This window comes from Colossoma macropomum, unplaced genomic scaffold (assembly GCF_904425465.1).
Source record: "Colossoma macropomum unplaced genomic scaffold, Colossoma_macropomum, whole genome shotgun sequence".
NCBI classification, from domain to species: Eukaryota; Metazoa; Chordata; class Actinopteri; order Characiformes; family Serrasalmidae; genus Colossoma; species Colossoma macropomum.
The window spans coordinates 20,872,038-20,898,447 of NW_023494787.1; the positions used below are offsets into that span (position 1 = coordinate 20,872,038).

Genomic DNA, 26,410 nt, shown 5'->3' on the forward strand with positions numbered 1-26,410 from the left:
CAATGGTGTCTGGTTATGGTACAGTTTACTGTGGAATGTGGAGTCAGATACTGATTGGTTGCAGCCATGTCTCGCCACCCCTCCGTGGATTACTGGAGTCAGCAAACAGAATAGATTGCATTATATTCCTTTCCCCAAGTGGGTTGGTTGGTCAATATCTGTGGCCGTGAAAGTGATTCTTACATTCTTTTTATAATTGTGGAGCGTAAGGTTAAGGTTTCTGGTCAAGTTTTGGTTACACTCAGACTTAGGTCATGGTAGTGACTAAAACTAGGCTTAGGGTTCGGATAAGTTTACGTTGCAGTTTGTTCTGAGGATCATAGGATAGACAGCAATATAAAAGTCAATGTGTAAACTAATGTTCACTTATGGGTGTGTGTGGGTTCTTGCCTAGGCAAGTCCAAAGTGATGATGCTAGGTGTGGTAAACTGTGCATGAAGCAGACACCCAAAACATGATGCTCTTGTAGATGGCATACATGGATCTTCTGTTGTCACAGTGCGTAACTGGAGTGTAGAGAGTTTACGGAGAGAGAGATTGGAGGATTGCATATCAGCAACACAAAGTCAGAAAAGCCCCTCTCAGATCTCACTCTCTGTTCTCTCTCTCTTTTTGTTTCCACAAATGAGTACTTGTGTGTCAATAAATTGTAATTTGCAAGGATTTGTAGGACACAAACACAGTTATTGGGGAATGATTGAGTATTTCTGTTATGTGAGTTTAAGGCTGGGGAATTGTAGTTGTTCAAGTAATTGAGTGAAATAAAGGATTTCTGCCCTCCCTTGAATAGTTGAATAGTTGAATGCTGCTTATACTGACAATGGTTCATAATGGTTGTGGTTTTCAGATTGCCCTGATGTTGTGTCACTTAGAGAGATTAATGTATTAACCTTCTTTCTGACTTTTGACCCTTTACATTTCTGTTGGTGACCTGCACATTTCTGTTTTTTCAGTGAGCAGTGTGTGTGCTGTTTAGACCGCATTGCATTGATAATCCTCCAACATCAAAGAGATTTGCTGAAATCCTTGCAGTCACTCTTTTTCCTCTTTCTCTCTGTTTGTTGCTCTCTTGCTTTCATCATCTTTGTATTTTCATTCTTTCTATTAAAATTTTAGTTTTTTGGCTCTGCTGCCATCATATTTTATGCCTTCATTAGACCTAGACAATATGCCTATATTTATTGTTATCATGATCAATTACTTAATGTTATGGCATCAGTACTTAAAGCACTCTGACCAACTGGGTCATTTCATTACAAAGAAAGCATAATTAAGCCTGTTTGATATGTGCAGTATATGAGTCAGTGAGTAAAAATCATGTACTCATAGTTTTTGATAGTATTTTTAGGGATGTACTGGTATGGGAATTGTGGGCCGATGCCATATTTGATATTTGTATTTACATATTTGCTGATGCTGTTACATAAACATTAAAAAATGTAGAAATTGAGACTAAATTCACATGGATTAGCATCTTAGAGAAATGTTTATTTTTGTAAGGTTACAAATGTGTTATATAAAATGTAGATATTTTAGCACAGCAGCCCTGCGTCACCTAAACGTTCTGCTCTACCAGAGTACAAAAAATACATAAATTCATTGAAATTTAAACATTTGTCCAGTGCTGATATATATGATATCAACATATATCATATCGTGATGTACTCCTAGTATTTATTAAATGTACTACTGGTGCTTTTTTGGGGGCATTCAGTAAATGTTTTTAGTCTGTTTTTAGCAACTAAAAGCATCCATAAAAAATCGTTATGTATCGTGTTGTGAAAATGTCTTGATTTAAGAGTATTTTTTGGTATCACTGACCTCTCACCTTTTCAGAACAATACAATAATTGTATAGGCAATGCCTGCACATGTTCATATTTTCACTTGGGTACAGCTTATCTCGTACTCGAATTTTGCAGTCCCTCCCCTTAAATTACAGTCTAACCACAAAAGAGCCTTTGCCGAAATCCTCACTTTGCTGTGCTGCTGTGTTTTTGTTGGCTAGCTCTCCTGAAACCAACCCCAAAATAAGGTCATCTGTCAAGCTGCTGTACAACAAGATAAATGAAATTCAGCCTAAATAACCGTGTACATGCAATATTTTGGTGTAAGGCATCTACATCTTCTGATTCTGATTCTATGCCTGTGTTCTAGATTTCAGAGTGGGGTACGATGAGTGGTGTCTGATCCATGTGTGTGTGTGTGTGTGTGTGTGTGTGTGTGTGTGTGTGTGTGTGTATACACACACACACACACACACACACACACACAGACACACACACAGACACACACTCTCTCTCTTCTCTTCTTTAGCCAAACTTCTCCTCACCCTTACTCTCCACTCAAGTGCTCTTTTTCAGTGACTCTTTACAGCAACAATGTTGTATAATTATTGTGTAATGCTCCAGTGTTTATGACGTTGGTGTGAATGGGCATAGCTGCTGTAGGATGCGTAGATGAGTATATGTAAATGTGTTGGTTTTTCATGACATCACAAAAAAGCTAAATTCAAAATGGGCTGGTTTTACAGTTTAGTTTCCATATATGGACTGTATGGACTGGGAAGTAAACAACACGTTTTCATACTTCGAAGTATTTACATGCTGCGTAAACGTGTTTTTTTGTTTGTTTTTGTTTTAGTTTTTTAGGTGGATAATAGATATTGTCCTTTTTAAAGCGTATTTGTAGCCTCTGCAGATAACAGTATGTCATGCAGTGTCACAAACCACCTAAGCGAGTCTGTTTGAGATTGGAAGTCTGTGATGGTTTAGACATGCAGTTAGGCATTAACTGCGCTATATAAACTTGATTTGGAGTTGAACTATTGCTTTAATGGTGAGTAATTTGGATTTGTACCCTGGCATTACTTAGGCTGGCATTTTGAATGCCCATTGCTCTCCCTGAGGGTGTGCTCCTCTGGAACCCCACATGCTGCACTGTTCTGTATGTCTTTTTTCCAAGCTTAGAGCCTTGCTCCAGTGAAGAACAGGACCGTGGAGTGGGAGGCCACGCCTACTCACATCACAGCACTCCCACCGCCTCTTACTGCGCACACATCAATAGAGAGAGAGAGAGAGAGAGAGGGGGACAGAGGAAGGGAGGGGGAGCAACAAAGGCAGAGAGGGGAAAAAAAGACCCAGGAGAGAGGGGGAGGGAGAGGAGGAGATGCAAAAGAGTGCCGGTGTTTGTGACGAATGAATGAAATCTTTCTCCTGATGGTGGAACAGCGTCTAACACTTGCCTTGTCCCTCTCCGTCTCTGTCTGTCTCTGTCTGTCTGACTCTCTCTCTCTCTGTCTCTGTCTCTGTCTCTGTCTCACAAATACAAGCACCTTTAAGCACCCTGTCTTTGATAATGTCAAGTATGCTTGTGTGTGAACCAGTGTGGGAAATGTTGTTGAGCTAGAGGTCTATAATAATTGGCATTGTTCTGGAAAATCTTTGGAAAGGAAGAACATTGGAGTGGGAGATGAATGAGTTTAATAATGGGGTGCTGCAACTAGTCCATTCTTCTCTTTCCTTGTGTGCTATGTGGGGTTTGTTGAGTAATATTAAAGGGCCCATATCCTACATTTTTATTGCAATTTATCTTACATTTTTTGTACTTGTGATTTTATCACACAAAAATGTAATTTTATACATGTGATTTTATGTACCACAAAATAAGTAGAAATACATTGTTACATGTCTGTCTTCCAACCTTTCTTCATAACGCAGAAACAGGCTGTTTTTGTTACTGTGCTTTCTGGACTGATTTATGTAAATGACCTCTGCTCTGATTGGCTAGCCGGTTTTGTGCCTCGTTATAAACCCATGTGGGCTGAAACACTTTTTATAACTTCACATGAATGGGCATAGCTAAACTGCTGTAAATGCAAAGGTTTTCTGGACTCCACAAAAACAGTGAATTCAAAACGGGCTCATTTTGCGGCTTAGTTTCCATATATAGACTGATGAGTGAATATTGGGCCTCATTCAGCAGCCATTTTTAATAAGAACTTTCTTCTTAAAACCCATTCACACAGTTGTCATGAAGATTCTGACATTCACCAATGTTTTCTTATTTGGGATTTGTTCTTAGGCAAGAACAGAATCTACGCACACTCAAGAACACACAGGTGTGAACAGTTTTGCGGTGTATGAACATGTCCTAAATATGACAGACCTTTTCTTAGGACCCTTCTCAAGAACAAATTTAAGAAAAAAAATTAAATAAATTGGCGAAGGATGGTCATTGTTTTTAAACGAGTTTACATACTTCATCAAACATTCTCCTTTAGCAAGGAAAAGTTGATTTTTTGATGATATGGGTCCTTTAACCCTGTTTAGAATAGTATGTAAAAATTACATGACATGTACTTAATACAACCTATTTGACTGGTTTCAGCTACATTACTGTTATTTTTCGTACTCCCTCAGACTTTGATATCAGTCTTTTATGCTACATTAGAAACCTGGTCTAAACTACCACTAAGCTAATGACTCTCTAGTCCAATCAGGTGCACTGCTGCCACTTTGAAGTGTTTATTTCAGCTTCAGTCTAACAGGCCTGGAGCCTGAAAGGGAATAGTGTGTGCTTCAGACTACAGGAGACGGTTCATCAGTGGCCCCAAGAGGCCACCACATCTTCATAGCAAGGTTTATGTAAGATCTCCTTTTTGCACATAATTGCTTTAACCCTGCCTTTATTTGCACAGTGAAAATTGGACACAAAGAGAGGAGTAGAAAGAGGAGCATGAGGGTGGGGGGACTGGCAGTGGGGCAGGTGTTTTTAAAATGGAGTGGAGTTTCAACAACCAGGAAGGGGCAGTGGCTGTATAGAGTACAAATCGTCGAGAGAACAGAGCAAGAGTGAGCCTGATGATGGAAATGGAGATGTTGAGTGTGTCTGGGTGTATGTTGGGGTGGGGTTAGTGGGGGGGATTCAATCCAGAACATCCAGAGCCCCCCCTCGCTCTCTCATAAATTGCTATCATGCAAACTGCACACTTAACGTTAAAAACATCCTTCACAGAAGTACTCAATTTCACACAACACAGTTTTATGTGTTGTTGCGTTCAAAAAAGTCATGACATAATTGATAATGTAACGCAAGCTCAAGTGACAATCTGAGCTTTACACCAAGGGGCACTATAGCAGTAACCCTACTGTCAACGTGTTTAGTTGTTGTGACTACTGGAATAACAGTAGATCCTGTTTTACAGATGATGTGATTTGTCCTCTATAACCCCGAGTGTATTATTCACCAAAGGACCATTTATTTGCAATTTGTTGGTCACGTATTTGTGTTAAATATGTTTCTGGCTTTAATTATCACCTGTTGCCTCAAATCGTATCATGTTGTTAAGTAATCTGAAGTAGACTTGGTTTCTGATACTATAAGACATACTGTTATCTAAAAAAAATAAATAATAAAGCTTCAAGGTCACTGCAACTGTTTTAGCTTTGCAGCATAACTATATCCTGGGGTTCACAACTCCGGTCCTGGAGGGCTGCTGCCCAACACAGTTTAGTAATTTACTTGCTCTAACACACGAATCAACTCATTTGTTGATTGACAAGTTTAGTGAGTGTATCTGAGTAGTGAAACTACCAAACTGTGCTGGACACTGGCCCTCCAGGATCAGAGTTGTGCACCCCTGTCTTTGTCTGTTTGATATTATTTAATATCTTCACACAGTTTGAAGCAACAGTTTGTCGACCCGCTACTGTGAAACAACAGCTGTGTGAGAGAGGAGATAAGACATGGTGGGATTGACAGGGCAGGGTTGTCATTAAAATGTTGCTGAGATATGCTTTGTCGTGAGCACTGGTGGAGCTTCAGATGGAGTTAAGTCATGAAGATGCCTCAGTGCAGCTCCACTCCATCCACAATTGATCTGGAAAGTGGGGGTGGTGGCCAGGGCTGGTCGATGTGTTCCGCTGTCCACTCTCATTAATCAAACCCCTGTTATGGACTGAGAAGCTCATAATGTAAATTAAATGAGGTGGTGATGTGTGAGATAGACACTTTGGCCCTTTTTCACAGTGTTTGTATCATTATCTTTGTTAATTACACTTTTGTCCAGTATGGTGGATCGTATTTTTATCGTTGTCACGATGTGAGTTTACACATTAACACACATAGTTAGAGTGGCGATGACACAACAGATCAAATGACCTCATAAATGCAGGGCATACATAAACAAATGAATGAATAAATAAATATATTCATTCTTGTGCACCTCTATAAAAAAATGCTTGCAGTTCTGATGTAAGTAGTTGTTAGTGTTTCATTATTATGCAGAATAGTGAGTGGTGCTCTTGTAATTTTGTATTTTGCTGTTTGCTTAAAGGAGAGGTTAGTTAGATTTCTGTTTACACATAAAAAGTCTGTACCTACGTTACATTCAGTCATTGACGCACTATTTCGGTGATAATTTATCGCTTCTTATGTCGTCATTGTGATATCTGACAGCTGTATTGAACATCACACTATGTCAATAATGTACAGCCGTGATGAAAATGTGACAAAGTGGAAAATATTCCTATTTTCCCTACTGTAATAGTGTAGTTTGTTGCATTAAATGTTTAAGCATTGCCTAATTAACCTTAATGGTAAACACCTTGGCATAAAGCAGCAATTAATCATTCACCCATTGCTTCAATTCACATTACATAATTAGTCTGCTGATGTTATTTGCAGCTACTTAAGCTATATTTAAATGAGCAGTCTCTCATAAATGAGTGATGGGCTACAAAGGTCTTTTACTTTACACTTACACACATAAACTGCTGTGTAGTCGAATGGTTGACAAACTATGATACAGCAGATGTATGTGTAAATGGCCTGAGTATGTGTTAACATGGCCTGCGTGCGTTCCCCCAAACAGCTGGTGCTCCAGGCTCTGCACCTGGAATGTGCCTCCTCATTGCTTTAGTTGAAATGGAGAAATTCAGTTTCTGCTCCTGCAATGCAGCTCCTGTCTGAGGGTCTTGATGAGGGCTTGTCAAGTCCTGTTCTGAACGTGTGAATTATTCTGACCCGCCCGTGCTTTACCCCCTTGCTGCATGTGGAAATGGGTCAGCGTTCCCTCAGAGACTTGCTGGCATCTCAAGCATGTGTTTGAGACCTTCACTTGGGACAGGTGTTCCCCTTTTTTGCTAAGAGACCTCAGGGCAGTATTTCATACAAGGAAGGTATCTGATCGGAATGGTGCCTACGCATACTGCAATGGGTGTGTACAGTGAGTGCTGTGTTACAAACTTGGCATATACAATGGAGTCCAAAAGTCTGAGACCACAATGCATATCTGGGATGTTTTTCTTTTAAAGATGGAATAAAGAACAGGAAGTTTTAGAATTTTGAACAATTTAAAACGTAAAAGTTATGACTAGTAAAATGAAAAAGAAATATTAAAGATTCTGCTGAGACAGGAACATGAGTGAGTGAGAAGAACTGAAGTGAAGAAATAATCAGGATTCTGCATTATTTCTCGGTCACTATTAAAATTTAAGCAAATATGTGACCCTGGCTATATTAAGGCCTTTGTACAAAAGGGTCTTATCCATATGACTCAGGCACATTTGATCTACTCATCAGAGGCCTTTGCTTAAATTTGTGGAGTCCACGCCAGTTTGATTAAATGCTGATTCTGAAATTCTTAGTATTTCATCCTACTTTTCACTCACATGGTTAACTGATAATATAAAATGAAAACATTTTGTATTAAATCAGAAAATATAACTATTTAACTTGTGGTCTCAATGTTTGGACGAGGACTAAAAGATTGATTTTTTGCCTTTAAATCAAAATTGCAGTTTGAAAGAGTGTTATTGTTAAGTTGTGCAAGCTTAAGTTTTTCTTATAGCCTACCTTTTGAACAACATTGGCTTAACAAGTTTAAAGTAGGGAAATTTAACCTAATAACACGATGCTTGCGAACAGCCTGTAGAGGGGTTGAAGACATGACTGTCCTTCTGTTCCTTCCTTCAATACTGTACTATCACTGGTGTGTGTGTGTGTGTGTGTGTGTGTGTGTATGTATGTGTGTCTGCTTAGAGCAGTACAGATAAGCAAAATAAAACCGGAGTTGTGCAGTCAGCCAAAATGTTAGCGCTGGTGTAGCTAGCCGAGTGTGCGCACAGCCTCTAATTTAAAGATTGTCCGGTGCTCCCCAGTGTGGGAGTTTTATGTGAAATATTTAAAAGACAATGACTTTTTTTCCCTTTAATGCATACTGTATTCAATGATGTGTTTTGTCCATCAAGGACCTGCATATTTATGAAAAGTCTAAGATGATCTGGATTTGAACACTGCACGGCTGTTTGAGCGCATGCAGAGATGCTGTCAGTCAGGTTGCCTTTCAGTCTTTCTAAAGGTTCTCCATAGGGCCCCTAATCCTTAGCAATCTGCAGTGGGGGATTTGGGAAGAGACCTGGTGGCTGACTCAAAACAGATTTCCCAAAATGCTTCTGAACAGAAGCCCACCCTGATAGACCCTCCGTCTGTTGTATGTTTGTGTCTCTGCCCCACTCAACATGGCTTGATTGGTTAGGCCCAAACTTTCCATCAAAAAAAAAAATGCATGCACATAAATCTCAATTTTTATTTTTTACCTAACAGTTCAGTGTGTAGACTAGCCTTTTAACAAAAGCACCAACATATTAACACTACTAAAGGCAAGTGAATGTGGGATGGATGTTACATGGTGTTCATGATAACCTACTGATGAAATACTCGCATTTCCAAGCTTTACACAAAATAAGATTAATATCATAGTACTAATTTCATCAACATCATTCCCAGCACCAGTTCATAGCTGTAAGTTGGGCATGAAGCTAAATGTAAAGTTTAAATTAATGCTTGATTATTTAGGTCATTTTTAGTGTAATTTTTATGTAAAGGTAAATGTTTTAATTGCCTTTTCTCTTACCTTTCAGTCTTTGGCTCCTACTGTCTTCCTTTTTTCATCTGTCATTTCTTATCAGTATGATTTTTATCTCTTATCTCCCCATCTCAGTGTAGTGTCTGCCCTACATTTTAGGTGTGTCTGCAGATCTTTCTGTCTCATTCTCCCTCTCTCTTGCTCTCTTGCTCCCTCCTATCCTGTGCTGAGCCACTGGAGAGGCTTCAGTATTGCCTTTACGCTCCTATCTCCTCAAATCAGGTCTGTTTGACTGTTTGAGAGCCAATATCTTTTCCTTATTTTCTGTCCATCTGCCCTGAACTGTTTTTCATTGCCTGCCCCCTTTTTTTTGCATGACTGTATTTAAAGCAGACTGCCCGCTGGCTCTTTTAGATGAATGTCTTCTTGTTGTGTAGTAGTGTGTGTGCGCTTATGTCTTTAATGTCATTGACCCTGGCAAGCTCATGTTTACTGCTGTGTATGTGTCACTGTGTATACTGTGAACATGCAGTAGTGCAGTTTTTGAGCCTGCTCCTGGTGACGCCTTGCCCTATGCAGTCTCAAGTATTCTCTGTTCCAACACACCTGAACCAGCTCATTAAAGGCTTTAGAATCAGTTGGTAAGCTTACATATATTTGAATATAGTTGAAACTGTTTTGGGGAGTGAGCCCACAGGAGCAGGATTAAGAAACACTGCAGCAGAAGAACAAGAACCAGAGACTAATTGTGGGCTTCACTAGTTCTGTGTGAAAATCAAATAAAGCTGAGTCATGTGTGTCTGATTGTGTGTTTTTTGTTGGACTCACAGGTATCGATGGGTGTCTGAGATTATTGTGATGCAGGGATCATATCTTTTGATTATCCACTTAATCTGATGCCTCACAGACAGCATCAAACTGACTCCATTCGCTTCCTGGCTTCCTGCCAGTCTGCCTTTTTATTTGTGTGTGTTTTGTATTTGTGTTTGCATATTCTCTCAGTGAAAAGGGGCCAGGTTGTGTTTGTGGTCTTATTCCACTGATTACATGCTGGTGGTTCTGGCCCAGCTGATGCGCCTTTGTCCGAGTTGCAGTGGAATGTGTTTGTCCGCAGTGATAGCAGAGGCTGCTGTTGGGAGGTGCGGGGGGATGGGAATGTTTCCCAGCATCAGCACTGTTACACGCTGCAAGGAAGCACTGCATAGTCCTTATGGCAGAGGCTACTATACAAGAGCACATAAACCATACCTGAAAATATTGTAGTTATATACTGTAATCTTATTTATTTGTGGTTAAAAAAATATATATGTATTTATGTGTGTGTGTGTGTGTGGTATGTATGTATGTATGTATGTATGTATGTATGTATGTATGTATGCGTATATCTATGTTAGGGGTGCGGGAAAAAAGCGATTCTTGGATGCATCGCGATGCGGACGTGAATGATTCTGAATCGATTCACAAACGTCAAAAATCGATTTTCTAAATATTTAATTTATAGCATAATGTTGACGGAACGCAAAAGGCGGAACTTGGAAGTGCAGAAGTGCAGTGCCCGGACAGTCTGTGGCGGCACATAACACAAACACACATGGATGAGTGAGAAATCCGACCGGCTCCCTCTGCATTAAAAGCCAGGTTAGATCAGGAGTCACAACACAAATGTTAAGAAGAGCCATTTTGTCCTTTCAACAAAAATCAGACCACCTTGAGCGCCACAACATTTAATGTCCAGTATGTGTCAGTATGTGCGAATGTCCTAGTATAAGTTAGGTTAAAAAATATAAACGAAAACGCAGACTTACTTTGCTCTTACGTTGCTTTAAACTTTAGCTCTCCGCCAGAAAACTTTTCTTCAAAAGTAGATCAGTCTCTCAGTGTTCAACTGTTTTCCGAGGCTGAAGTCGCTTCTCATTCTCCAGCTTCTTGTTCGAATTTTCCCGTTCCACCTTAAATTCTGCCTGAGGCGCCGAATGTAAATGCGGCACCAGTTAAGGTGGAACGGGAGAATTCGAATGAGAAGCGACTTCATCTTCGCAACTTTTTAGTGTTTGACAGTCTCTTGTTGCAGATTTAACTTGCCAGGAAACCAACTGCAGCGCTTATGAATGCAAATAACGCATCATTGCTAGGTGACCTGCAGTCTGCCAGTTCCCAGTCGTTGCGAAAGAGGGCTTTCGTGCTATGTTGCACACTTTGGAGCCGAGATACAGCGACCAGTCTCGAAGATATTTTACTGACTCAGCAGCGAGATCAAAACCCAAGTCACAAATTCACTGAGGAAAACGGGCAGGACGGCTATAATGTGCTCCGTGGTCATCCATTACCACAGGGTCTTATTTCACCGTAACTGCGCATTTTATCGCAGATGAGTGGCAGCAGCGTCTCCAAACAAGAGCAGTGAATGAGAGCCTTCTAGTTCACTTGCCACATCACTTCCATTTGATTTATTAATAAAAGATATTGGATGTAAATTCATTATGGATCATATATATATCCATAATCCATAATATATATGGGTCATATATACATTATAGACACACACACACACATAAATATATTTATATATATATGTGTGTGTGTGTGTGTGTGTGTGTGTGTTAGTGTGTGTATATATATATATATGTATATGTATGTGTGTGTGTGTGTGTGTGTGTGTGTGTGTATGTATATATATGTATATGTGTGTGTGTGTGTGTATATATATATATAAATATATAGCAGAAAATTAACTAGAGATGAACTTTATAGTGTTGAGAAGCACTCCATTGTGGGATGGCCATAGGCTGACCTATGTCAAATATCAGGTTGGTAATGGTTGAACAGGCATTCTCCACAAAATACAGCATATCTCAAAATGTACTGCCTTTGCATGTAGACGGTGTGGATTTTCTAGACAGCAAGACATTTTGTATGTGTGCCTGTGTCCCTGTTTACCCTTTGCCCACTACCGGGGTAAACATTGCCTAATGGCCATTGCCCCTGAGCAGACATTTCACATTTTGGCTCTAAAATTGCAGAGCCTGTAGCCCAAGTGTCCACTTGGCTTGGTTATTTTATTTATTTATTTATTTACTTATTTATTTGTTTTGCATTATTTTTCCATTTTAACAAACCTGTTTGTTCAGACAGAAATAATTGCATCAAATCAGATTTTGTTGGAATTTTTTAACCTTTTAACCAGCAATATCTTCAGCAGCTAACATGATGGTGTGGTGACCTTGGTGGTCCCCCCTGTTGAATTGGCCTCTCTGAGGTCATAAATGCTGTTTCATTGGCTGAAGTTGGCTGATATCACTCTGTGAGGCAAGGTCTGAAGTAAAATAAAATGTTAAATAAACTGGCATTAAACCAAAAACTGTCACGGTAGTAGACACTTGATCTAGGTTGGATGATGTCAGGGCGGACCAGCTCAGCACAGAGGACCACCACATTCACCACAACCGCAGTGTTCTTATTAAAGTTTTAATTAATGTTTCCTTTTTCTGAGTTTTCATTATTCGTATCGTAGACGTATCCAGTTCCACCCACTAGTTCCCCCAATCACACAATACTACCAGCACTAGGAGGGCGAAAGCTAGCACAGGCTTCCTCCGAGACCTGTGAAGCGAGCTACTGCACCTTTTCGAAATGCTGCTAACGCAACGTCATTGGACAGCTGAACGCGCTCGGAGGAAAGCACCAATTGCCAGTTCTGTTACGTCAGCTGACAGACATCCGTGTTGGCTGGCATTGTGCTGGGTGATGGGGAGCATCCTACCCACCCAGAGAGAGCGGGACTCCCCGTCATGGATAACTGTAACATCACCAGCGATCAAAATCATGGTCTCTAGATGATTAGGCTTACTTTGTGTAGGGCTAGAAAACATTGCGGTTGTGAAAAGAAATCTGAAGTAAATGTTTTTACTTGTTGCTAGGAATTGGAGTGCCCCTTGAGTTACCTTAGAGTGTTGCTAGTTTTGGTGGTTTACAGTGGTAATATTGCATTAGTGTTTTTTGTTTTTTTAATCATATGTTTTTCATAACCGTGTCAGATCACATTTGTTTGGATAGTTTGTCATGTTCTTGTTTTTATTTATTTATTTATGTATTTTATTTTGGTTTTTTTTGGCATGTTTTTTTTTCCTCACCATGAATATTATTGCTTGAGTCTCAGGATGATAGTGATTCAGTTACGATCTGGATTAAATTCTTAATGCGGTTTAATATCCTGTGAGGAAGAGTTGTATCAAAGGATGTGCAGCATCTCCGGCCCTGTCCCATAGGACTCTCTGGCTTCCATGGCTCTGTCCCCTGCCAGTCTCTTCACTCTCATTTATATATTAGTGCATGAGCTTTATGCGTGTGGGTGCGTGGGCCACCAAGAATGGTGCTTTCTTCTCCTCAATCCCCTCACTAATCACTGCTAATTATAACCTGTCACCTAAACACTGCATACAGTTCATTCTCATGGGAATGTTCAAATGGTGCATGCTAGTAGGCAAAAAAACACTAAAATCTGTTTGTGTTTTACAGTGCTTTGGGGTGTGTTTCAACTGAGACTTTGCTGGATTTGTGTTGCACCACAGCTTGTTGTGTCTGGAAGAACAGATGTTTGACGGTAGTTTGTTGAAAGGATTACAAGTGGTTTACAGATGTGGCACACTATCCACATAGGTGCTTGTTTCTGGTTGGTCTATGGTGTAAGGCTCTATTGTGAGCTATTACAGGTTGTCTTTAGATATAGCATTGAATACGGAAAGAGAGATCAGAGAGTACAGGTAGTGTTAATAATTCTCTAGTGTTTACCATCAACAAAGGGGAAAGTAGGGAGAGAGTTTTTCCTCTCTCTGTAATCTGTTGTACCGCCCCGTGGCATCGACATGCTCACATGCTGCCTTGTGTAGAGCATCTGTTTTGTTTAAAGTGGAGATCCACTGATTTTTCTAAATTTCAAAATTGCATAATTCACTTGTTGAGATACCCACAGTCATTCAGAGTGGTTTTATGTGAAATGCTCCATTGTAACGAAACTGGTTTACGGTGGTGGTGATAGGAACCAGATATCTGAGCTTTTAATGCCTCTAAAAGCTACATCGCAGAAAGTTATTATATAAAAAGGCTACAAATACAGTGCTTAATATTTTACAATAGATTTTGAGATAAAGTCTTGAGATATATTAATTGTAAATACATTCATGTTTGAGAGGTGCACGCAGGGCGTTGTAAGGCAAAATAGTCAACAAAGAAAACCTATTTTTTCAAATTGGTGAGTGCAGGTTCACTGGTGGTTTTTGATAGTAAATAAAATGACTGTATTTGCACTGTAGAAATCACAACCCCAGGTTCCTATCATCACCACCACTTTAAAGAATATAAGAAGTTCCTCTACAATAAACGATTTCATATCAAACCACTCTGAATGACTTTGTTTACATCTCAATGATAAAATTATGCAGAAATTTTTTTTAAAAATTGTGGCATTCCCCTTTAAGTGAGCTTTTTTTATATGTAGACCAAGAAAGGAGGAGGTGCTTGTGTGCTGTTGTTTTTACAAAGTTAAGCGAGTGTGCTGCTTAATGACATGAAAAGTGTGAAAACATTCCGTCTCAATTTCATTCAAACGGAAATGTCATTCACTTATTCACTTATTCAGTCGTGCGTTCGCGCACAAAAGCTTGAATCACGCAGGGACTAGAGCACATGGTCTCTCTGTAGCAGTGACATCACCTGTCTTGTGGTCAAAGTACAGTTCCTCTATCCGGCTCAGAGTGCGCAGCTCTTTCAGTGTTACCAGGCTGCTGACTGGCACACACACTCACATATGCACAGTCATTTTCTAGCTTACTGCTCACGGTGCAAAGAGAGAACAGAAGAAGGGAAACGGGGAAGAGACAGATTTGGATTTCTATAATGACCATGGACCTTTGACCTCATGGATTAAACAGAGCCTAAAGACCAGTTAGGCCTCGTCCTTATTTTCTGCTCTGTCTGACGCTAGTGTAGTCATTCTCTACTTTCAGACTGTTTTTCCCCCTTTCCCTTTCTCTTTTTCCCCCTCTTTCACAGTTTCTGTTTACTTCCCATCCTCCATATCATTGAGTTCTTTATGTGGCCAAGTTGAAATGAGCGCTGCAGCATCATACAGACAGTATCTTCAGGACCTCGAAGAAAAAAAAGGTTGGTTCCATTCAGTTTTTCCAGTTATACCATATGGCTACAGGCTATTCTAAAAAGAATTAGACTTCTTTTCATGTCTCTTTTCTGCCTGTTCATAGTGCTAGTGCAAATGGACTCACTTAAATCCAATGTTTGTGCATAGCCAGAGGAGTCTGATAAGAGCTGGGTTAGTGGTCAGTTGACGTCCAGATCAGAACAGAGAATTCATGAACGTTTTAGTAGACATAGTAAAATATTTTTTTTAGCTCTGTAAATATGAATGCTAAGACAGTAGCTCTTTACTAGACAGAAAAGTCCCTGCTGGGGCAGCTGTCAACTGTTGGTGTAACAGACCAAGGCCATGGTCAGCTGTGTCACTGTATGCCCCTCCTGACCGCCCGGCCCTTGAAGTAGCCTGACTCAAGGCTACTAAGCCTAATGGTCATGGATACCCCCAGCCTAGAAAAAAAAAAAGTTTCCCTTGGGCACTGTTTCAGGGAATGTATTGCTAATCCAGTCAGAGGTCACTCGCTCATTATTGTTGGTTAATTGTGGATTGAACAATAACAAAAGGGTTTGGTGAGGTAATTGTTAATGTGTTTTTGTGTGTGTGTGTGTTTTTAGTGTCTCTTGCCATATACCCATGTAATCCTGCCCAAAGGCAAGGCAGAGTGGTGGAGAGAGAGAAAGTGTAAGAGACAGACTGTGTGTTGAAAGTGTAGGGTGTACTCCTGGTGTGGCTGAGGTGAATGGTTTGAACATGATTTGTTTAAAGGGAGTAGCTTACCTTATCTTCTCTTTCTCTTTCTCCTTGTGTCCACATTTTGCTTTGTGAAGGCTAAGCATTTTTCTCTCCCTTGTGCTACATGCCTTTTAAAGGTCTCTTCAGCCATTTCAGAAAAAATTCAAATTTCATTTGTAGTGGCTCACTTTTTGCCCACCTTCTATTTTTTATTATGTTAATTGAAAATGGTGTGGCCTTTATTTCTATGTTGTAATTCAATCCTGGATCATGGGGCAACATTTGTTCAGGCCCAGAGTGGATGGCATTAGGCATGTGTGCTGACCATATGGATCAGAAGTGGGGAGGAGGAGGCTTTTCAGAGGAGGTGGGGGGGGAGTTGTTCCTACCCATCTAACATCCACACACTGGGCCTATTGTCGACCAGGTCAGTCACGGGCCAAGATCAAAATGAAATGACTTAAAAGGTCAAACGTAGGTTTCCAAAAAAATCAAATGATCAAATCATAGTGTAGCTGGGTTTTACAGGTTGAATCAAGTTAGATTGGAGGTTTTTGTGCATATGTGCGTGTGCTTGTGGCTTTGCACACAGCCAGTGCAACCCTTCACAGTCCTAGACTGTAATAGCTGTCTTAATTTGTTGTGTCTGTTGAATGGTGATGTTTGGGGGTTGGGGGGTGACAGTGTTTGGGGTGGGTGAGTCAGTATAGTTGCTAAGATGAAGTTACAAGTAGGTCCACCTGGATGGTGTAAGGAGACAGATGGCAGGTGAAGGAGTAAGTGTTGGAGCATAAGCTTGGCTTAAGAACAGCAGGTATATGTATTAGTACTCCTCTTTTCTCTTTGTGTATGTGTTGGTTCCAGGAAATCTGCAGTGCAGCTTGACTCTGTACTGTCTCCCCCCGACACTGTAATCCACTAACCCTGATTAGTTTCAATCCCCCTCAACAGTGGCTCAGACATTTTTACACAAGCTTACCAACCTAGAGGCAAACCTCCAATAACCGCCAATAAACACATGAATACAGACAGACACACATGCTCACATTTTTTACAAAGTTTTCAGTTTTGGCTTCTGGCTTTTCAAGGCCATTTTAAGTGGCCCTGGAACAGACTGCATACTTTTACCAAGATGCAAGTACAACTTTCTTCTTAAATTAGACATGGAATTTGATGGCCTGAGTGATTTCATTTTGCACTGTAAGTTTACCCTGTGACTGTCGACTGCAAGCTTTTGCTCACACCCACAACCGGACAGCTGCTAGAGAGTATCACCCTGCCTACTACCATTCTTCAACACCACACATGGTGCATTATGTGCTGTGATACTTTGCGAAGACATTCCATAAACGTTGTGGCATATTTTTTTTTCCTTGAGTCCATATGAAGATGTGGAGTCCATATGTCTCCGCTCTGAGTCTGGAGCTGTGGCACTGGTCTGCAGTAACGCAATCCATGGGCTGGACCAAAGCAGCTGTCATTTGCAATCCAAAGCATCACGCTTTCAAAGGTGGATCTTCATAAATTCCCTCACCGTTAAGACAGAGACAGTGTTGCAGAATGTACTATAAAAGAGTAACTGCATAAAACCAGTTTGAAAAACAGTAAAAATATAACAGTATATTGGGGAAAGACTAGTGAATGTTTATAATTCAGTAACTCAGCTAAGCCTAGAGAATCTTGTGAAAGTCAGTTTTCTTAGCAGCAGACTCAACTGTTTTTGTCTGTTGTCTAAATTAGTGATTCTCAACTGGTGGGTTGTGACCCATGAGCAGGCAGGTAGTGAATCACAAGTTATTAATGCCTGTCAAAAAGTCAAACTTTTCTTGTTATGTGTTTACCAAACTGTCAATACAGCACTTTTATTTTGAAAGGCATCAGAGATTTCCCACTTACGAGTGGAAACGAGACCCGTCACAAAATGAAAATATGACCCTGACTTTAATAAATGTTTTCTCTCTCACACTGTGGACAGAAGAGCGAGCCAGAAACCACAGTGTGTTTTGTGTGGCAACATGTTAGCAAATGAAAATATGAAGCCTAAAGCTAAACTAAATCTTATTTGTGGCTTACTTGTGAAATAAATTAGAAGAGTTAGAAAGTTAAATAGTTTTTACATTGTAACTTAGAAATAAAATACAAATGTTGCACTGATCAAAGCTGTGAATTTTTTTTTTTTTACTCCAGTTGTGCTCTGCACAGTTTTTGACACCCCCCACTGCCCCCCGCTCCAACACATTTGATTATACTGAAAAGTTAATGCACAACAAGTAATGGGTTCCTAGCACTCCTGAGAAATCCTCCTGTAAAGCACTGTGAACTAATTAGATTACTTCTAATCAATGTGTCAAGGTTGTATGTAAAGTACCCAACAGTTTAAAGAGCATATATTCCCTGCAGCACCAGAGATGGTCACTCTGGGTCACTTGTCTGCGCTAAGGCTGACTGCTGCTAATTCATTTAGCATATCAGGCGCACCACGCTTCAGAGCTTATCTCATTATGCTGTCTCCCCCGTAAACATTTACCCATTTTCATCCATCAAACTCAGAAGTTTTTAGAAGTTATGAAATGTTATTGTACATCCAGTGATCACTAGGTGCTTCAGATGACCGTCTGACAGAGAGCTGTGGTGTCACTGATTGGTGTTCAGTGAAACAGTCAGCTCTCATGTTTCTTTCACCTTATTATATCATCAAATACTGTAATGAGTTTTGGTCTGTGTCTGAAACACATGGCCAAATTCTCACAGAGGCTATTCACATTCAGCCCAGTGACCATTTACAGCATCCATGTTGCCTGATCTGGATTAACTGAGCCATTCATGGTATTTCAGTTATGAGCTGTGAATATGTGAGTGAATGAGAGAATCTGGGGAAAGCTCATAGGATTTTGCACGCTGCTCTCTTCAGTTGTTTTGGACCATTATTTTTCTTGTTTGTACTGTTTGCATGTGTCCTTGAAACTTAGGGTCAAGTGCATTGCCCTGGCGATAGGCAGTTATTTAAACCTTACTCTGGTGATATAAGTAAGATAGCAAGACAGACAGACATGCTGCAGTAGAGGTAGGTGTGGGAGCAGCGAGAAGGAGACAGTGAAGCTCAGTGTGTGCAAGTGGCTAAGTGTGGCAGTACAGGCATGCAGGCAGATGCAGTGGCAGAGATAAGAGCAGAGGCCCGGGTATCTCCTCAACGCCAGCAGGGTGTGGCTGGCTCCGAACAAGCACACAAACAAGGCGAGACGCCCCGGTTCCTACAGCTCTGTTACGCCCTCTCTGGACACAGTCCACAGTGGCCTAAATTTTGCTCTGTAAAGAGTTGGTTCAGTTCAAGTTAATTTGTATAGAGAATCTTAAAGAAATAGTTCAATAAAAACAGCAGTCATTCAGCAAAGTCAGGTTTGGTTTTGAAATTTTCTTTTTTAGTTTTGCCCTGAAGCTACAAAGCTAATCTAGCTTCCAAGTAATGGAAACTTCATGTACTTCAGTTAGCTTTAGCATTGAGCAAACTATGTACCTAAATCAAAACATGCTTAGTTCAAACAGTGTCAAATTGTTGAGTAATCTTAAATAGATTTGTTTATGTGGGTTGACACTGTATGACACAGCGCACTTTTATTTATTTATTTATAACCAAAGTTCTAATTAAAAAAAACGAGCTAATAGGCTCACACTGACATTTTCTCCCAGTAGAGCTACTGCAGAGTGAAACTTAAAGCTTTATCTGATTAATCAAGGACATTGGGACATGAATATTGTGTTGAGGGTTGAACTGAAACACCCTGGAGGTGGGGACAGGGTTGGGCATGTCTAATTTGCATGGTGCTATTTAGGTCTCTACCAGAGTGAGTAGGTTTTAGTTAGCCAACCTTTTATCTTTCCTTTCAGTGCTGGTTTGGCTCACCATATTGTGACCCTTTTTAAGGCTGGCTAAAAGCTGCTAGGCTACGGTTGTGACAGTGTGCTATCTTTATAATGACAGAGAGCTTTTACAGTGTAATTATGCACTGTGGAGTGTGGTGGAAAGATGTATTGTTTCAGCTGTGTGTGCGTGAGTGTGTATGTGTTTTTATATGTGTGGGTGCGTGTGAGGACCGTTTCCTTGGTATCCTGTACCTTACCATACGTTGTGGTGTAACACTGTTCTCTCCCTCCTGACTCAAAAGAGACATTAGTGATGTCAGATGTCAAGTGCAGCTGTGACTCTTCACACAACCACACTTTTTTTTTTTTTCGTTTTCATCTCATCTTTGTCACGCTATCACCCGCACCATAACTTGGAGACTTCTGTGTTCCAACCTGTCATTTCCTTCGTGTAGGCCATCTTTTTTAAGGCCATTACACTCAGTCTCTTCCAGCAGGTTTTTGCAAGACTTTGTATTATGCATAATTTTGTTCCTGTGGTTTTAAAGTTCACGCGAGTTCATAATTTTTTTCTTTCATTGTTCATTAGATTCTAACCTGGTTTAGATGAATTCGCTTTCATGAGTTTGATCCAGTTCATGAAATTTGAAATGAAATGTTTGCTAACCTGAAGGATTTTTGGTAGCTAGTAAAATGTTGTGGTTGATTTAGTAAATTATATGCAATATATATATTTTGCAAGTATATCAAATGTAGGGAATTAACTTAGATTAACAATGGAAAGAAAAACATGACTGTGTGTTTACCCCAAGGATGTTTGCTATATGAAACTAGACCTGTTGAATGTGTTTGTTCGGTTATCTAAGAGAAGTAGTAATTACATGTAATTAACTCTAGGTAGATAAGTAAAGTTGGTCCAGAGGTTATCAGTCTTTTATTCATTTCCTATCCACAGTCAAAAGAAAATTGAAAGTATGGTCAGATTAGTTCTAACCACCAATAAAACATCTGCCCTGGAAAAGTTCTGTTTTGTAAGTGATTGATTAGTTGTGGCTGCTTCCTCTTTTTCTGGATGATTTCTGTATCATGGGCCTGATTTGCAAGTTCACTGCAGTGTATTCCTGCCGCAGTGGCGGGAGTGGTGACACGCTGACTTCCTGTTTGCTTCTTGGCCTCAGTGGAGAGCTGGCCTCTAGGCTCCCTGCTCTGATCGCCCCTCATACAGCAGCGTGGGAAAGCCAGGCTTACACTTTTTGAGAGCACGCATCTAGTTACTCTGCAGTGTGTGGAGAGCAGCACTGTCACAGATTTTATGGTCTGCCATAGTGTGAGTGTTTGTGGTTAAGAGAGAGAAAAAATCAGTTGAAAGTGCTACAAAGGGTAAAATAGTGAGAACATGTGTAGTATTGTAAACTCAGTGAAGATATGTCTATCTATGAAGACTATAGAAATTGTAAGCACTGGGGACACAACAGTCCTTGACAGCAGCTATGTGACGTGGCCTGTATGTGTGTGTTAGGACCCACCTATTATGGCCAATAATATTTGACTGTATTAGTGACCCCTGATATTATTGCAATATTATAATGTGCCAATGAGTAGCACCTTTTTGTTCAGAGCCCTGCTGGGATTTGAACTTGCAGTCTCCCAGTGATAAGGCAAAACCATACACGTACACTGTGCCACTGAGCAGCTTAGTATGAGGCACTCTTTTGTAACTAAAATACAACAATAGAGGCTGAACTGAAGAATCTGAACACAAAACACATGAAATGCAGTCACAACATTTTGCATGAGGATGATGTTATTTTTTTTCTTTTTGTGAAGAGAACTAATGAAACATAAGAGATGATAAACATCAATCAGAAGCACAAAGCATTGTGGGTAGCTCTGCCCCTGGGGCTACAATGTATCATTTAAGACTGTTTCTGTTTCTCTTCAGTTGACTTTAAGAAACGTGGCAATTGAGAAATGACAATCGTATCAGTCAGTAAACTGGGCATAAAATTTTCATATTGGTCGTGCCCATCAAAAGGGGATGTCTGTCTTTCTGAAATACATTCAAGAAGTGAGCCTGATTTCTTTGTTGCTTTGCAGTAACTAATGGTGTAAAATAAAAAGCTGTTTAGATCTTGCATTTGCAAAAATTGCAAAACTGAAGGAGCAACTGAAAAAAGCACTACCTGTTGAACAATGTCGAACCTCATGCTTTTTATCTCCTTGTGATGTCAACACTCTTCAGAACTCAAACTTTCCATGTGTTCACATAACCTACCCAATTAATATGCAGTTTTAACAATAGTTGGGAAAGGAAATCTGTCAAATCCTTTTTAGGCAAATCCTACTCTTCATATCAAGGAAGACACTTTAATGAAGATAGTGTACCTAAAGTATTGACTGTTTTTATGTTTACAAAACCCAGTGAATTTTTGTTTTGTTTTGTTTTTTTTTGGCTTCATTGAAAAGTTGAGGTGGCACCATTTCATTGAAACATAAAATCATGATGAATTTTATTTAGTAGTTATTTGTTTCTGTAATATAGTACAGTGTTAGAGAAGTTTGAACATTCTAGTCTCTAAATGCTTTGCTAGCAGTATATGCTTGTGTGCATCCATGATTATATGTTTGTTTTGATGATCAGATGCATGATTTCTGAGTCACCATTTACTTATCGCGGACCAACAGGCCTGTATAATCTCTGCTTCGTCTCTTCTTTTCCTTCTCTAATCTCTCCTCATCTACACCAAAACCCTCTTTTGATCTTGTGTGAACATTTGTTGTAAACATCGTGGGTGGATGATTTAATTTTGATACTGATGGTGTATGGCAGTAAAACTCTCTGGGTGCTCTTCCTTTTCTGCATCCTTCCACAATCTCCCCTTGTTCAGTTTGAGCTCTCACTCTTTTCTGTCCTCCACAGTTAGCTGTCTCCACCTTCTATAATGCACTTCAAACGAGCCGATGCTTTCCAGGACCTGGTTCTTCTCAGCCAGCTCTGACTTGGACTCTGGAGCAGCTCATTAAAAAGGGATTACTGCTCCTGAACCAACCTGATTCAAAAGCACTCATTAGCACAGTGATTGATCTTTTAATACATTCGCGTGTCAAGAGGGAGGGATGTGCCTTCTTAACTTCTGGACCACCTGAGCATGTTGGAGATTTTGTCCTGTTCTTTCACTTAGAGAGAGAGCTAGTAGGAAAAATGTGAATGGCTTCATCTGTCTCACTATGGAATTACCTGCCAATGTAAAGGGAAAGGTTTACCTTCCAATTCTGAGGTCCGTGTGGAATTAAACGAGACTCTAGTAGTATTGTAGCATGGAAGGTACACAGAAGAAGTGCAGACAACTCTGAGTTTGTGCCCACAATAGTAGAGCTTTGTTTAGAAATGACTCAGCAGCAGTACAAGAGAGAAAAATCGCTCCTATTTCTGGCGGTTAGCAAACATGCTTTTAGATGTCTAGCATGGCTGTCGCTGCTACCGAATCTCACCGGGGGTTATGAATTGGGATCCAAACCTAGATGATGGTAGCTAACGCTCCCAAACACAGTACCTACCCGAACTGCTCCAGCGTTGACATAATCTGTAAACATTAGTGTTACGTAGTTGAAAATGCATCTAAAAGTTTTACTTACTGTTTTAAGAATTAAATACAGCCCAGCTCAGCATGAGCAAAGCATCATAGGAACCAAATTCAGACACCATGGTATGTAAAATGATTACCTGCAACAGTTTTATTTACATCTACATCAGATGCGGCTGTTCAAACATCATTCTTTTTAACATCTTTATCTACCTGAATGTTAATGGTATGTGCAAGTAAGTTGCAGCACTACACTTGCAGCCCGTGGAATTGATTGTAGGTCATTCTGATAAACATTTTAGTCGTATTAACAGAGGCTTGATGTGTTCTTTAAAGTTAAATAAAAACGTGGCAATGTGGCGCTTGACGTGATGATTTCACCTGCCACACCCCATAATTTACTCACATTTAGTGGGTGTTAATTTCACATGCTGGCCCGGGCAGGTTGTGCGCTGATGGTCCGGATGAACGGGTATACTAGTATACCAGCATGCCACAGATAAGCATGGATAGCGCAGTGTACAAACAGTGCAAACCATGTTATCCCATGTTATCCTGTTATCCTTTAGCTGAGTGGCTGAGTTATGGCTGTTTTCATGTTTTAAAGGAAAATAAAAAAAGAAACTGTCTCTCAGTCACCTCCTGCTATCTAGACCAATGCATCTGAAGTAGTCTGAGCTAGAGTTAGCAAACATCAAACAGATTATAACTGATGGAATGTACTGAAGATTGAATGGAAAATTGGAACAAAAAGCAGCCAAAAGGAAGACAACTTCAGCCTTGAAATTTGGATGTGAAACAACATTTGGCACCATTTTTGCCAGGCCCAATCTTGGTTGCTTTTGACTCCGAACAGCACTGTGTTGCTGTGGTGGAACGCACACAGTCTTGCTAACATGCTGCACTGATATCTCCACCCTCAGCATCAGCCTATCTTGCTGCCTGGAAGATCCCCATCTCCCATATCTGACCTTCAGCCATTACTTTGCATTGAACATCTGCACTTTGAACCCAAGTTGTCAATAAGGCAATAAACAATATTGACGTTTTGCCCTTTATTTTTCCAAACTGAGTGATTATGTTGAGCTGACTTTGTAAGAAGGTTGTGGGAGGGGCATATCAAGCAGGCTTTATTCAAGGTCCTTTACTGGCTTGAGGGAAAAGGCAGCCTTTCAGGAGGTTGGGGTCAAGTGGCCAGGGCCAGTGCCTAATTGCCAGGTTACTATGGTGATGAAAACAGCTGGAAGAAAATGGTGGTTCACGTTAAAAGGGAGCACCCTTTCTGTCTGGCCTGTGTTTGTGTAGCTTCTTTTTCTTCTTTCTCTGTCCTTTCCTATCCCTGACCTGTGCCTAAATTTGTCTCTCTCACGACCTTTTTCCCACCCTTTCTGTCATTAACCTGTGATTGAGGAAGCCTTTCGTTAGCCCAGCCCTGAAGCTGAAAGAGAAGAATGAGAGACTGTCACTCCTCCTCTGCGGAGGTAGAACACTAAATCTTGCTTTGTCTCTTATGCTTGTTGTATACAGTGGCTTCACTCTGCCATCCCCAGTGAAAGCCTCCCTCACCTCATTGCAGAGTTACTGCACTAGCAAAGTACCTCAATAAATTGGCCTTTTAAATCTTCCTGCTTTTGGAACCAGTTACAGAGGCAGAAGCCATCACTTGTGACGCAACTGTGGTGTCAGTGTCTGCACGTGCACACACACACACCCACTCAAAACAGCTTTCTCATCATTATGGTTGCTGAGCTACTGCCAGATGAATCCTTAAGACTGTTCTTGTCCTGACCGTTGTGAATGAGCTCTGATAATGGGCTAGGTAATGTTTGTGTTTAGCCACTCACATCAGTAGGTCAGGCCTGGGTTTGGCATCAGCCCAATTAGGCTGTTTTTGTACCAGCATTGCCCAAATGTATCACATGGGAATGCCAAGATTTCCTTGCTGCTTTAGCCTTTAAAGCTGGTAGTTGTTTTTGCATTGATGTATTTATAGTTCTCAGGCATGTCTTCGTTGTCAGGGATTCCTCTTCTTTGACCTTTAGCAGCCATTGGTATACTGGTTTTCACAACCATTCACAGAGCTTAGAGTGACATGGTGCACACAAAAGCTGTATTTACTGTAAAGAAACTACTTACTATTGTGGGTGAGTGTTAGCTCCAAATCCTAGGTTTTCTCTAATGTATTTTTTTCAGGGCTTTTCCATGACTTTGTTTGACATATAAACATGCTGCCTTTAGACAGTCTGAGAGCAGAGGGTGGCATGGGCCTCTAATGGCAGAATTAGCACAAATTCTTTCACAGTAGTCTGTTTCTCATGTCGTGTTTCGGGCATTCTGTGTCCGGGATGTGGTTTGTTCCATGCGTGGCATCCTCAGCTCAACCCCTGTGTTAAGTCAATCTGCAGCTCAGGCTGCTGTAATCTTTTAATGGCACCTATGGGCATGTTCATGTAGGGCTCCATTTACCTTGTCAAAACAGTTATACACACCCACTCCGTCAGCAGTGGCACTCCAGCCTCCCCAGAGCTCATTGTCTGTTTACCCAGAGTCTTTCACTTGGAATAGATCATTTATTTGTTTTGATTTGCTGCTTTCTGCGTTGCCTAAAACTAAATGTCTTAATTTCGAGATGTTATTGCTTAGATGTTCATATATTTGTTAGCAATAGTGGTTTTAGTTGTTCAGTCGGTGAGCATGCCAGTGGCTGCTATTGAGCAATAGATGGGCAGATAGCAATTGTCTCATTGTCAGCTGTCCTGAAACTGTGATGTCAGCAGTGCCACAGGTATGTTCACCTGAAGTGATGTCACATCCTGCGAGTCGCAGTCAGAGACATGTGCTGTCACTTCCCTAAATGGTGTGAATGCAGAGCCATGTGTAACAGTGACTTGTTTCCTTCTGCTGTGTTATCTGACTGTGAGACCAGCCTGCCCCCTGTCTGAATGCTGAAGTATTACAAGGAATTTTGTGTGAGTGTTTTGGGAAAGAGATGAGGAAGTGGTTGATTTTGCATGTTTATTAATCAGCAAGCTGTTGTGACAGGTCTGTCATCCTGTTTTGGTCCTCACTGCTATATACGGTGTCTGAGAAATACAGCATAATTCTTCCTGAGCAGAAAGCAGGACAACAGTTTCCTCTTTCCTGTGCATGTGTGTGCAAGGTTAGGGTCAGTAGAGCAATGAGGGCTGGCACTGGGGTGTAATGAGGATGTTTCAGC

At 40.6% G+C, this 26,410-nt stretch overlaps 1 protein-coding gene across 9 annotated transcripts in view; it reads left to right on the plus strand.

Moving 5' to 3' along the window:
• macf1a (microtubule actin crosslinking factor 1a) overlaps positions 1–26,410 on the plus strand; it is a 177,855-nt gene that overhangs the window by 24,430 nt on the left and 127,015 nt on the right. The window contains exon 1 of one of the 9 annotated variants that reach the window (XM_036566397.1): positions 14,606–15,027. The exons of the other annotated variants lie outside the window; for them this stretch is intronic. Coding sequence (XP_036422290.1) covers positions 14,973–15,027 — 55 coding nt within the window. The 5' untranslated portion in view covers positions 14,606–14,972. Of the gene's footprint in view, positions 1–14,605; positions 15,028–26,410 lie in introns of those variants that run through there. 9 annotated transcript variants of the gene reach the window in all.